General features: G+C 52.4%; 4 protein-coding genes across 4 annotated transcripts; 1 reads left to right on the forward strand and 3 right to left on the reverse strand.

Moving 5' to 3' along the window:
• Positions 1 to 40: 40 nt before the first annotated feature.
• On the reverse strand, positions 41 to 1,854 carry LTHEOB_4186 (uncharacterized protein; the record flags this gene model as incomplete). Its single annotated transcript, XM_035513192.1, has 5 exons — positions 41 to 706; positions 853 to 990; positions 1,044 to 1,420; positions 1,473 to 1,596; positions 1,648 to 1,854. 5 exons carry the CDS (start codon positions 1,852 to 1,854, stop codon positions 41 to 43), a joined length of 1,512 nt encoding a protein of 503 aa, XP_035374890.1.
• Positions 1,855 to 2,315: 461 nt separating this feature from the next.
• On the reverse strand, positions 2,316 to 3,191 carry LTHEOB_4187 (uncharacterized protein; the record flags this gene model as incomplete). The annotated part of the gene is made up of 2 exons (XM_035513193.1): positions 2,316 to 2,848; positions 2,903 to 3,191. 2 exons carry the CDS (start codon positions 3,189 to 3,191, stop codon positions 2,316 to 2,318), a joined length of 822 nt encoding a protein of 273 aa, XP_035374891.1.
• A 2,411-nt stretch (positions 3,192 to 5,602) lies between these two features.
• Positions 5,603 to 6,445, reverse strand: LTHEOB_4188 (uncharacterized protein; the record flags this gene model as incomplete). Its single annotated transcript, XM_035513194.1, has 1 exon — positions 5,603 to 6,445. One exon carries the CDS (start codon positions 6,443 to 6,445, stop codon positions 5,603 to 5,605), a length of 843 nt encoding a protein of 280 aa, XP_035374892.1.
• A 734-nt stretch (positions 6,446 to 7,179) lies between these two features.
• Positions 7,180 to 10,235, forward strand: LTHEOB_4189 (Tetratricopeptide-like helical protein; the record flags this gene model as incomplete). Its single annotated transcript, XM_035513195.1, has 4 exons — positions 7,180 to 7,417; positions 7,837 to 8,146; positions 8,210 to 8,583; positions 8,659 to 10,235. 4 exons carry the CDS (start codon positions 7,180 to 7,182, stop codon positions 10,233 to 10,235), a joined length of 2,499 nt encoding a protein of 832 aa, XP_035374893.1.
• Between the last annotated feature and the right edge of the window lie 2,463 nt (positions 10,236 to 12,698).

The following is a 12,698-nucleotide window of genomic DNA, read 5'->3' on the forward strand; positions in this document are numbered from 1 at the left end:
CCCACTCAATTGTCCGAGAAGTTGTACCGATCCACGGCCACTAGGCCACAAGATCCAACTCCTGCTTGGGGACCCAGTTCCCATGCAACCCCGCCCGCAACTTCAACGGCAACTTGATAATCGCCTGCGGCTTGCTGAAATCCGCCGTATCCACCAAGTGCAGCTCGCTAGTCATCTCCCCGTAGTTGTTCACCAAGAACAGCACGTACCCGTCCCCTTCCTCCGCCGCCCCTTCCTTCGGAATATACACCGGCTCCTGCACCGCGTGCTTCGGCCCGGGAAAATACACGCTCGCATCCCCGGTCTTCACATTCAGCCGCGCCATCGCATTATAAAACGGCGCTCCCCCGCCCATCAGCGGCGCGATGGCCGGCATGTCCGTGCCCAGCGCCACATCCAGCATCGGCATGAAGCAATGCGAGTAGTCCTTCATGGACTTCCGATCGTCGATGCGCGGGAACTCGCAGTTGAACGGGGAGAGTTGCGTGGGGGCAGCGAGGTCGAGGTTGGTGGAGTGTGGGTCCAGCGTGAAGCGCATCATGTGGCTGGTGATCTCGGAGGGGTGGGGGGCCGAGCCGTCGTCTTCGGGCCACCAGAAGAAGCCGTTTTTGTCGGAGATGGGGAGGTCGAAGATGAGGGCGCCCGTGCGAGGGTCTTCGTAGGCGTTGGAGGTGTGGCCCGGGAAGGCGTTGGGGGCGCGGAACCACTGGGGGGGTTTGTAAGCGATGGGCCGTGAAATGGGTAGGGTAGATGGGGGGTGGAGAGGGCTGGAGCATGGAATACAGGTCCATACACTTGAGTGTGCATCCAGGGTGGGCTACCAGAACGAACTGAGTGAATCTGGAAACTTACTTTGACATCGGACCCCTTCGCGCCGCGTCGAGGCAGAACTCCAAGATAGAATGGAACATCCGAGCGCCATCCCCAATGGTCACCACCTTTCTTCATCCTTTCAAGGTTGGAGATTTGGGGAATGATAGGAAACAGGACCTTGATGCTTCAGTCAGCGCTTAACCACATGCAACGGCCACTGGAGTGCTCACCCAATTCTCGGTAACAGCAAAATCGTGAATCATGCCGCAAACCGGCGCCACAAGCCAAACAGTCTCAGTGAACTTGCCGTCAGGCGAGACCGTGAAGTAGCATACATCCGGGGTGCCGTCGCCCTTCGCTTCGTAGCCCATACCGATCAGTTCTCCAGAATCAGGATCGACTTTGGGATGTGCAGTGAACGTCATGCTCGGCAGCTGCCCTTCGAAGTCATACAGCCCAATCGTCTCCAAGGTACGAGGGTTGAGAAGGTACGGGGGAGCATCCTCCTTGCACGCTAGCAGCTTTCCGTTGAAGTAGAAAATGTTGGTGTTCGCTGTGCTGCGGACCAGAAATTCCACTGCGTCTGTGTACTTGTTACGATACTTGCCTACGATTGGTTAGCCTCATATGACACAGCACGGTAGGTGTGGACTGCTGACCAAGGAGTGCACGGCCGGCCTCGCGCTCGCGCACGAACTTCTCGGTCCGGACATAGCGCTGCTTGAAATGGACGCGGCCATTGTGGATCCGGAAGGCGCTGATATTGCCGTCGCCGTTGAACCACTGGGTCATGTCAGCGCATGTTTACCGTGATGGTAGTGGTGAAGAATGTACTGGATCATCCTCGATGAACGGAGCGAACTGCGGATCAGGCATCACTCGATAAAAAGTGCCATCGACCTCCTTGGGGATTTCTCCAAACACCTCCAGGTTTTGGACTTCGCCTTCGTAACGGCACGGCTTCATGAAGCCTGAGAATTGAGGTTTGTCGTTGAATGCATTCACGCCGCGGGGCGCTTGGTGCAGATAATGCCCAGCCATGGTGGAGTGGATTGTGTAGTAAAGATGGCGAGGCTTTATTTATGTGGTATTCGAATTGAGAAATAGCTTGGATGTGGCTTGTGCTCTTAGCAAAAGTGTGAATGTGGTGGAATGAGATGATGATTGTATGAATAGTATGCTTGAGGTTTGCAAAATAATATATAGTTAACATTTGGGGCATGCAGTGAGCATGAAGAGGAGTAGTTCCCGATGGTTCCCCGACCAATGGAATAGAACCGAATGCTAATGGTCCCATCGTTTGCCGATCCAACACGACAGACGAGCTAGCCCCGCATTTTACGGTTAACGCAGGAAAACGCCGTAAGCCGTCGGCTTTTCCGAGAGACTAAGATGCATTTGAGATACAATCAAGTAAAGCATGGATTATGGGGTAGACATATTTAGAGCATGAAATGCGCGAGAAAAAAAAGATACAATAGCATGCGTGTGCCCACTCACGTTTAAATCGCATCTGTCTCCTCTTCAGTCCCAAATCCTGCTCTTAGTTTCCCTTCAGCAGTAGCTTTGATGTGGCCAAATCGTACCCGCAGTTCTTTGAGTTCGTTGCTAAAATTTGAAGAACCTCCCATGGAGCATTTGGCTGCCTCCTTGTTGATTTCCAGGTTATCCCCGGTAGTCGTACACAGCAGTTGCATGAATCCGCCAGATTCGGCGGACACGCCATTCTGACCAAGTGCGACGAGTCCAAAAGCGATGAATCCGGCTGACAGAATAAGAGATACACCATAAGGCCAAATCAAAGATCGCTTGCTAGCAAACGAATAAGCGTTCTCCCACGGTGACATGGTCACCTCTACAGTCGTGTTCGTGTTCGGGCGAGATAGCATTGACATAGTGACGTTCCGAAGCATTTTTTCATACAGCGCTGGGGTGAGCTGACTAAAGTCATAGCTCGTCCAGTCCAACCTTTTGTAGGACTTGACCCAAGGAGTTTCCGGAATTAGAGTGTTCATATGAATCGCTGACTCCGATCCTAAGACGTTGTCAGTCACAGAGATGAGTTACAACAGCTGGCAGTGATTCTCACCTGCACGCAACAGGATACCGCCTAGTGCGTAAGACACGCCATCGGCTATTGCCCTAATATTAGAGTCACGAAAGGCGTCCGAGATTGGAAGTTTCGGACTTCCACCCATGCCGGTGAACAGGACTAGATCATCTGGCAATATCGTAGCCATTCCTTCAGAGCTCTTGTTGTCGACCACGTCATATGGCGCGAATAAATAAGCCCAGTCAAGCGCCGTAGCGTTGAGTGGATACTTCTTCTTCACCTCAATATCCACGATCTCGGTACCGTTTACAAAATTGAGGTTCATATGGTAGGTTGAAGCAAAGTATGTGCAGATTGTGTTAAGATGGGCTGTTAGCGAGTTATTCCCCGTGTCGTAATTAACAGCGAAGTAAAACTTTCCATCTTTGTTCAAAGGTGCTGCCCAAAAACTTCCAGGGCGGGATGAATCTCTTTTGGTGTTCTCCTGCTTCGGAGGCGGCTGGACCGAGCCGTCGGTGTCAAAAAGGTCCTGAGCAGACTCTTCAAGACCGGGCCAGGAGCCTTTACTACATTCGAAGTCTGGACCGTCAAATTGAATTGTATAGGAGCAGTTGAGCCCACAAGGGCTGTTTGACGTCAATAATCTGCCGTTCAGAAGTGTAGTCTTTGCGATCGCGCTTGCGGTGTCGCCTGGGCGACTGATTCAGGTCAGCTGTGTCTATACATTGAATCCACCATCTTACTCACGTATATCTTCCATCAACATACTGTTGGAACAATGCATTCTCGTACAAATCGTACAACGAGCCGTTACCACGGAAGCGCACATCGAAAATGGGCACTGACATATTTTCCGTTCTGGATACAAGTCGAGGTAAGACAATGATCGAACCTGGTGGGAAAATGGTTGCAAGCGGAATTAGCTGGAGAATCAGGCCAAAGAACCATAGCTTTGTGGCGACCTGCAGTATGTCCCAAGAAAGCAGTTCGGTAGCGGCCGTAGGTACAGATAGTAGCCCATCGATAGTAGATACCTTGAGGCACTTCTGGCGAAGCTGCCTCCAAAGTATTTGCGTAAAGGCCGTAGACGAGGCAAGTCCGAGGGAGATACTGAAGAGCCTCACAAGGGCATTGGCAATGTTGCTCACGTAAGTTTGGGGAATCGATTCTCGGACCAGTTGTGTGTCAAGCCACTGGAAGAAGAGGAAATTTCCAACAGCAAGTGCGACGGCTTTCACAAGTCATTTTAGTGTTCGTGTCAACTTCATAAGGGAGGCCGGCTTACCCAATAGATAACCACCGTAAATGATGATCTGTACTTTTGAAAAAGCAATTTCCCTTAAGAGCTTTCTACTGAATATCTTCGCTCTCTGTGCAATCGCTGGGTTTTGTCCAGATTGATCCGGGCGCGACACCCTGTGATATGCGACATCATGGTCTCGCAAAGACCTTGAGTTTGGAGGGTTCATTGCTGTAGACAAGGATTCTGAAAGGTTACGTGAAGCGTTAAATTCCGTGTAGACCAACTGTTCAAGGCGAGCGCAGGGCAAAGAGAGTAAAGAAAAGTTCTTTCAGCGATTCGAAACGAATATACCGCTTTTCGACTGCGGCTCTTGTGGTCAGACTGGCGTTGAGACTTTTCGTCGAAGTCTTCGGTTCGTGTTTATGAAGACGGGCGTATGTGAGCACATATTTATCTTCACACTGATGTAGTGCAAGGCTGAACAGCCGACACATGTGTCAACAATGGACAGTGAGGCTGAACGAGCAGGTTATATGGGGAATATCATACAGCATCTTTTGCATCCGATGGCTGGCGCGAAAATTATTTTAAGAGACTCTGAGGTCGCTCTGGTGGTATGATAGGTCAGAACCCCAGTCCTCTTTAGGACACCAATTTCACGCTAGCCATCGGATGCAGAAGGGGGCTGTAGGTATTACGGCCCCCACAGTAGGTTCCATGGAATATGTTTCACACAAGACATCGTTTGGAGGTCTGCTTTCAGTGCCGCCTTAAGCTATTTCTTTTTTTTATTTGGCTCGAGCAGGCCCCAATGATAGTTTTACATTAGGATAGTAATTATAATATGCAGATATATTCACGTCGAAAGAGAGGGTTGTTCTTTTGAGGAGAAAGGCGCAGGAAGGCTGATTGGCCAATTCTCAGTAGCGGCGATAAGTGTTTTTAATGCGTGTGACAAACCTGCAGCAGGTGTGCCACGGCGCCTAATTCACCGCTCCTGTAATAGCTCTTGGGCGACAGATAGCGCGCGCAGCCAATGCGTGAAGAACGGGGAGAAGACAAAACCGTGGAAGACATTTTTAGAGAGGTTAAGCGCAACGAGCGCCTCACTGGCATATTCGCGGTACGAGTCAACGCAAAGGGTAATAGTGGTAGTACTGCCAAGCCAACAGCTGAAGTTGATAACGCCAAAAAAAACAAAAACGTGGTGGGCACTTCCAAATCGGTAAGCATGCATTATTCCTTTTAGGAATATATTAATCATACTTACCGATATAAGCGCCGAGCTCCCCAGCATTCAAGCCAAAGCCCCTTCGGCCGATAGTCATACTGATAGGCACAGGGAAAGCCATGGCCAAACGGAATTCAGGCTCGTAAGCGCCGTCATTCCGCCTCGCCATCCATAACATCACTAACCTGACCAGGAATAGCAGTGCCAAGAACGCCTCTAACTCCACATATGACAAATAACTTAAATTTTGTTCTGTTCAGAGTCATCTGGTATCATCCCCGGCTTGTGGTACAATGAAAGTATCGTCATCTACATCTGCAGCGAAGTCCACCAACTCGTCCTCGTCTTCTAAATCAATGTCATCTAGCTCTACCTCCAGCTCCTCTTCATCTGCAGCATTCTTTGCTCGTTGGTTCATCATAGGTTTCCAGTGAATAGCCTTATCAAGAAATGCGGTATCAACATTCTTCCTGAAAGATCGAAACTTTATCTTGCGGTAGGCAATCGCCCAGATCATCTCACCCGGTGCCTCAAAGGACACGCATTCTTCAGTGGCCCGGCTTTTCTCAAAGCCAACCCCGGGGTCCAAGACGCCGAAAACATCGATGCCACCAGTCAAGGCCGTGCTGACCGGAGCTGTCAAGTCGACTCCAGTAGCAACCCTCTTCGCATGAGCCTGGGATACTCTAGCGTCAAGCACGGTTGTGACACCGACGATCAGATAGCACTTCTCTCCCGCTCTGACGCTTTCCTCTAGCCATGCTCTGGCGTCTTCGCTGGCGCACAGCTCGGCAAATGCCTCGCGGTGGGAGGTCATCTCGTAGCGCTTGACAGCCTTGCTTGCGAGGTGCGTGCCGCCGGTAGAGCCAGGCTGCGTGTGCACGTTGAGCAACTGTGTGAGCGCAGCGTAGAATCGTGTCTCTCGAGATTTCTGTACGAAGCCGGATAGGTCGAGGGCAGTCGTTTGGAAGCCGGGAGAGACGTCAGGCCCGAGTTGTTGCTTGAAAATGTCGACGTGCGGCTCCAAGAGCGAACAAACCAGGCTGCCGACCGGGACGGCATGCAAGGGGAGTAGCTGTGGGAGAACGAGGTAAGGCGGAGCCATGGTGTGAGTGTATTCTGGCCTTTCCTGGTGGAAGGCTGTGGCGGAAATGCCGCCGATATTATACCCTGCCACTCTGGATAACCTGATTTCGAGCGCGCATTTGTTTGCCACTCAGGTGACGTGTTTTTGTGCAACGATGACTGCCTGACTTTTGGCCCCAGAGGCTGGCTGAGCCCCCTTGTCAACCCCGCCGAGCTGGAGTGGGGTTTCAGAGACATCCCTCAACATCGCTTCGCTAAACGCCACGGCAGGATACCCATCAGCCTTGCACTGTTGCACTTAATACCATGGCAGAGTCTCCACCTTCGGAAAGGCAACTCCATATTGAGCTCCACTATACAAGGGCGAACGATTTTTTCCGGGAGTTCAGGAGGGATGGAAGCCGGAACACCTTGGAGTCCGCCATCGAAAATGCCGACACAGTAGTATGTCATGCTCCTAAGGGTTCTACGAAGTATCTGAAAATGGCTTGGATGCTGGCGCACTTAATCTCCCAGCGAGGCGATGTCCAGGATGGCGTTCCGGTGGATCTTGAGCGATCAGTGTGTTTATTCAATACTTGGCTAGAAGCGGCGCCAGATTCCCACTTTGAGAGACCGTTCGTCTGCTGCTTGCTGGCCGGAGTTCTCAAAGATAGATTCGGCTACTCCAAAAACCGGGAAGACCTGGAAGAAGCCCTCCGGCTTGCATACAAGGCTGTAGAGCGCTCTGATCTCGACCCGACCTATCACCTCATGTACTTGCGGACCGTCCAGGAACAGCTTGAGAGTATCTACAAAACCTTCGACGAGCTTGAAGTTCTCGATCGGCTGATCCTGGCGAGACGCCATGTCCTGGAAGAGTCTACAAAAAGGGATGATCCGGAGCGGTGGCGCGACATGGACGACCTAGAGCGAGGGCTTTACCAGCGCTTTGAGAAGACTGGAAATATCGCAGATTTGCAAGAAGCGCTGCCGCTTGCGAAAGTTGTCTGTAAGTCAATGCCAGATGGGTTCCCTCGAGGATGCAACGCGTTTAGTCACTGTAGCACTGTGCTGGCAACGAGCTACGACGCGGGACTTTTGCCCTTGTCGGCATTGGACGAGTCAATCGAAATGCTGCATACCGCGTTGCGTATGTGCCCGGCTGGAAGCGATGATCGGGTTGGCATATTGGTCAACCTCACGAACAGGAACAGAGAGGCATATGGACGGGGGCGAGGGGTCCAATTTTTGCACTTTGCAATTGAGTATGGTAAACAAGTTCTGGCAGCGGCATCGCCCGATGATCCAGAGCGACCAAATTACCACCAAGGTCTTGCTGTATGCCTCAAAGCACTCTTCGAATACAGCGGGCAACGGGCTTGTAAGTACTACCTCAGCTACAAGGGACGTGCAACTGACATGGAAAAGTGCTCGATGAGGCTATAGAGGGTTATCGCACTGCTCTTGCATCGACCCATCTGTCCAATGATGATAGGGCGATGATATCATCCAATCTGGCTATTGCCTTGCAAGCCCGCTATGAGACATCGGGTGCAGCAGAAGACATAGAGGAGGCCGTTTCCAAAGCTCGAGATAGTGTCTCGTGGACAGCCGCCCAAAGCAATCAGCGTCCTGTCAGACTGAATGGACTTGGAACATCCCTTTCCTGCCTCTACAATCGGTTCAAGCGGCTCGAGAATCTCAACGAAGCCATTGATTGCGCCAGAGAAGCGGTAAGGTGCGCTTCGCAGGGGTCGGATCATGGAATGTATCTCAGCAACCTCAGCACTAAGCTTTCAAGGCGATATGACAGCACTCATAGCGATGAAGACCGATCCGAGTCAGTCATGCTCGCGAGAAAAGCTGTCGAGGTGACTCCCAAGTCGGAGTGGATGAGATATGCCACGTACACCCATAATTTGGCGACCCGGATCTACGAGGAGTACCTGAGCACGGTTGAGCAAGAGCCCAATGTAGGAAAGCTAGAGGAGGCGATATCCTGGAGTCGGATTGCTTTGGATTGCATGCCGAAGACGCATACCGATTGGTCGGATTACGCATATTGGTTGGGCTGGAGACAGATGGTACTCGCCACGTGTGCTACGGATGTTGAGAAGGGGTGGGCTCTATTCGACGAGGGGATCGAGACTTTAAAAGAAGCCTCGATGCCAGAAAGTGCTTCACCAATGCAGAGACTGAGAGCGGCACGGGCTGCTGCGCTTATGCTGATGTGCAGAGAACGGTGGGCAGAAGCGAACGAACTGAGCTCAAAGACGATAGCGTTATTGTCTCATGTCAGCCCGCGCTCCATGATGCGGCAAGATATGCAGTTCAGATTGTCTGGCCTTTCGAACCTTTCCACCTTCGCAGCAGTGGCGTCGTTAAATTCAGGGAGTGGACCCGAGGAAGCCTTGACACTCCTGGAGATGGGGCGGGGGCTGATATTCGGGTTCCTTATCGGCAACCGTGCAGACGTTTCGGACCTTAGTTCCATCAATCCAGACATCTCATCGCAGTACGAAGATATCAGGGAGCAGCTCACACAAATGTCCATCTCTGCATCGAACAGAGGTGACGTGGTACTCCATCGGCAGGAACTTACGAAGCGTCTGACAAACCTCGAGGACCAAATTCGCGAACTGCCAGGCCTATCAAGATTCCAACGACCGGCTTCAGGAGATGAGCTGAAGGAACTCGCATCAGAGGGACCGCTCGTGAGCTTTAACGTCACCAAGTTCAGGTCCGATGCATTCATAGTTACCTCAAAAAGCATCATCGTCCTTCCTCTACCAGCTCTCCAGGAGGTCGAACTACAGACAAATGTCCGAAAAATCATTGGAAGATGTCGACTTACCAAATGCACATTGGTCCAGAGGAACACGTCGAATAAGAGTCTGGCCAAGATCCTCGTTTGGCTCTGGGAGGTAGCCGTCAAGCCAGTCATGAACCATCTCGGACTGACAGGTGCACCTGGCAGCACCGCGAGCGACCTTCCCAGACTATGGTGGGTAACCAGCGGAATGATGGGGTTGATGCCCCTGCACGCTGCGGGCTCAGGCTGGGACGAAAGCCTGGAGAACACATCCAGCCGCTGCGTCTCCTCGTACGTGCACACGATGAAAGCGCTCGCACACTCCAGATCGACCAAGGCCAAACAGCCTCACCAGACCGTCCCCTCCCGCATCCTCGCCATCCACACCCCACACACGACCTCAGACGGCTGGGCAGACCTCAACACAGCCCCCGAAATGTCCGCCATCACAACCGCCGCCTCGCACGCCGGCCTTCCCTGCACAATCCTCGAATCGCCCACCGTGTCGTCCGTCATCGACGAGATGCGCCGCAGCCCCATCGTGCACTTCGCCTGCCACGGCGACCCGAGCTTCGACGACCCGTCGGCGACATCGCTCGTCCTGCGTGCGGACGCGGGCGGCAGCGGCCGCTTGTCCGTGTCCCAACTCTTCGACGAGACGCACCAGCACGCGCAGCTAGCCTACCTCTCGGCGTGCTGCACGGCGCAGCAGTACGACGAGGGCCTGATTGACGAGGGGATACATCTGGGCAGCGTGTTTCAGCTGATGGGCTTCCCGGCGGTGGTGGCGACGCTGTGGGAGGCGGATGACGGGGCGGCGACGGAGGTGGCGGGGGCGTTTTATCGGCGGCTGTTGGGGTCGAGAAGGCTGGGGGAGATGGAAGACGGGCGGGTGGTGAGGTGCTTGCATAATGCGGTGGCGGAGCTGCGGGCGCAGAGGCTGGGTAGGAGGGGGAAGAGGAGGAAGGCGGAGGATGTTTTGGCGTGGGCGCCGTTTGTGCATGTTGGGATTTGAGGAGGTTGGGTGTTGGTTGGGTTTATTAAGGCATGTGTAGGAATGACTGTCGAAACGGGAATGGATTGTCCAAGGCTTGATACATGATGATGTTCAGCTAAGAGTGCATGCCTAAAGAAGTTAGGAGCTGCGCGATGTTGTAATGAATGGTCTCGATGTTCAAGATGGCGGTGATGAATTGCGTCGGATCACATTGCCCAAGAACTGCAGTTAGTTGTTGGAATTCTATTTCAGCAAAATAGGGGATTCAGGCGCAGAATTTAATGAATATGTGCAGCAATTTGTAGTGATGTATCTTTCGTTTAAACTGGTGGAAGAAGGACCGACGGTGCGGGGCGCAGCCTGCAGCCCGCAGCCCGCAGCCCGCAGCCAGGACAAAACGGCCGGAATGTGGCCTGTGGCTTAGGAAATCTCTAGAGTTATCGTTGTTGTGTGGGTAAGTAAACCCTCGTACAAACGTGTAAGCTCTATGAAATTTATCCTAAGTCGTGTAGAGGCAGAGGAACAACAGGCGCGAATTAGTGATGGAAATTCCTGCCCTCAGAAATGACCACTCTCCTCTTGCACAGACTTTCATCCTTCGCACATAGTTGCTCAGCCTCACGAGCAAGCCCCGTTTCTAAGCCACACTAAGATGAGTGCAAATCGCCTGACTTTCCGAGCTGCGAATCCTGCCGACAATCACTGGACGCCACTGCGAGTTGTGGGTGGACAGCGCACTTCTTACTGGATCCTACAGCCGAGCGTAACCCAAAAGGCCCACATTAGGGCTACATGTACCGGGGTATGTCCAGCCAGCGGGGCTGAGCTCGTCGTACCTCAAATTCACGCGTTTCCCACAAGGCTGTACCATGACACCTTGCGCACTTCCACCGCTCATCCTGGGCCTGCAGCCTAAGCACTGAAATCGCATCACCGCCCGATTTTCATCTTGTTCCACCTGCAAAATCCTCCATCGACCACTGCTCATGCCAATAATGAAACGGTCCTGTCCAGAAATCCAAGGAAGGAGCCACGACAAACATGAGGAGACCGGAGACGCCATGGAGAACTGTTCGCAAACACACGACAGGCACAAGCAGTTTATGCACCAACAGTCGCCACCTTCACAGCCATCTCATCCTCTTAGTCGCTTGAAGAAGATGTTCTCCCGCCAAGGGATCAAACAAACCCCCTACAGCTCGGACGATGGTGACATACATTTCCGGCGCTTGAGAATGATATTCTCCCGTCAAAAGACCAGAGAAACGCCCAGCAAATCCGACGGTGGTGACTTTCCTTACCTTACTTTGAGACTCAGCAACAGCACCCTCCGACTGCCTTGTGAAGGTGGCGATGCATCTCGTCCTGATAAGACTGTCCAGCAGAACACCGAGATAGACCAAATTCAAGACCATGAACCTGGAAGCGCGGAGCAATCCAGCGTTGTCGATTCTGCCTACGCGGGACGGGGAAACGTCAATGATAGCGATTTCGATCACCTAATTCCGGCGGAAAATACGGACGTCGACAACCTTTCCAAGTGGTGCTCCATTTGTCGCGACGTTGGAGGGTGGATGGTACGAGGCAAGGCGCCGCGCATAGACATTGGCACATGGCAAGATCTACAAGCAAGAGCAGGATGCCCGTCGTGTGACGACATGCTGAGTATGCCATCAAGCAGCAGACCAATTTACCAGCATGAGAAGCTGTACTTCCGCCCTGGTGGAACATATGGGGGATACTCGTATGAGTTTAATTTCGGGGTTGGCAATGTTTTTCTGAACCCTTCAGATCGGGCTTTAGAAAAGGGACTTATGGGGGCAGTCGTGGATCCAAATTGGTTCAGCATTGCAAAATTGCAAACGTGGCTTGGATTTTGCGATGAACACCATGGCGAAGAGTGCCATGGTCTGCCTATAACGCATGATTCTGTTTCCACAAGACCTCGGTTCCTCATTGACGTGGTACGAGGCTGTTTGGTCGAATCGCACGGGGATGAACGATACTTTGCACTGTCATACGTCTGGGGTTCCCAACAAGAAGCAGGTATGGCGACGACAGAAAACATCGAGTCACTGAAGCAGGCTGGCGCCATAACCGTGCGAAATCAAACATTCAGACTCCCCCGAACGGTCGAGGACGCTATTCAACTAACAGAGCTTCTTGGAGAGCGTTTCCTATGGGTCGACCGGCTTTGCATCATTCAAGACGATCTGGAAAATTGGCATTCGCAAATCAAAAGGATGGGATCAATCTACGCAAACGCCTATTGCACCTTCGTTGCTTCCCAAGGGGAAGATGCTGATCACGGAATAGCTGGCCTTAATCAGCGTTCTGGACCACGCAACTTAGTGAGAAGACGTATTAGGTTTCCATCACTTCAAATGGTTGAGGTGGGAGTCTCGGCTCCCACATCCACCTCGACCTGGATCACACGAGGCTGGACGTTTCAAGAATTAAAGCTTTCCCGGAGAGCGATAT

Source organism: Lasiodiplodia theobromae (genome assembly GCF_012971845.1).
Source record: "Lasiodiplodia theobromae strain AM2As chromosome Unknown scaffold_11, whole genome shotgun sequence".
NCBI classification, from domain to species: domain Eukaryota; kingdom Fungi; phylum Ascomycota; class Dothideomycetes; order Botryosphaeriales; family Botryosphaeriaceae; genus Lasiodiplodia; species Lasiodiplodia theobromae.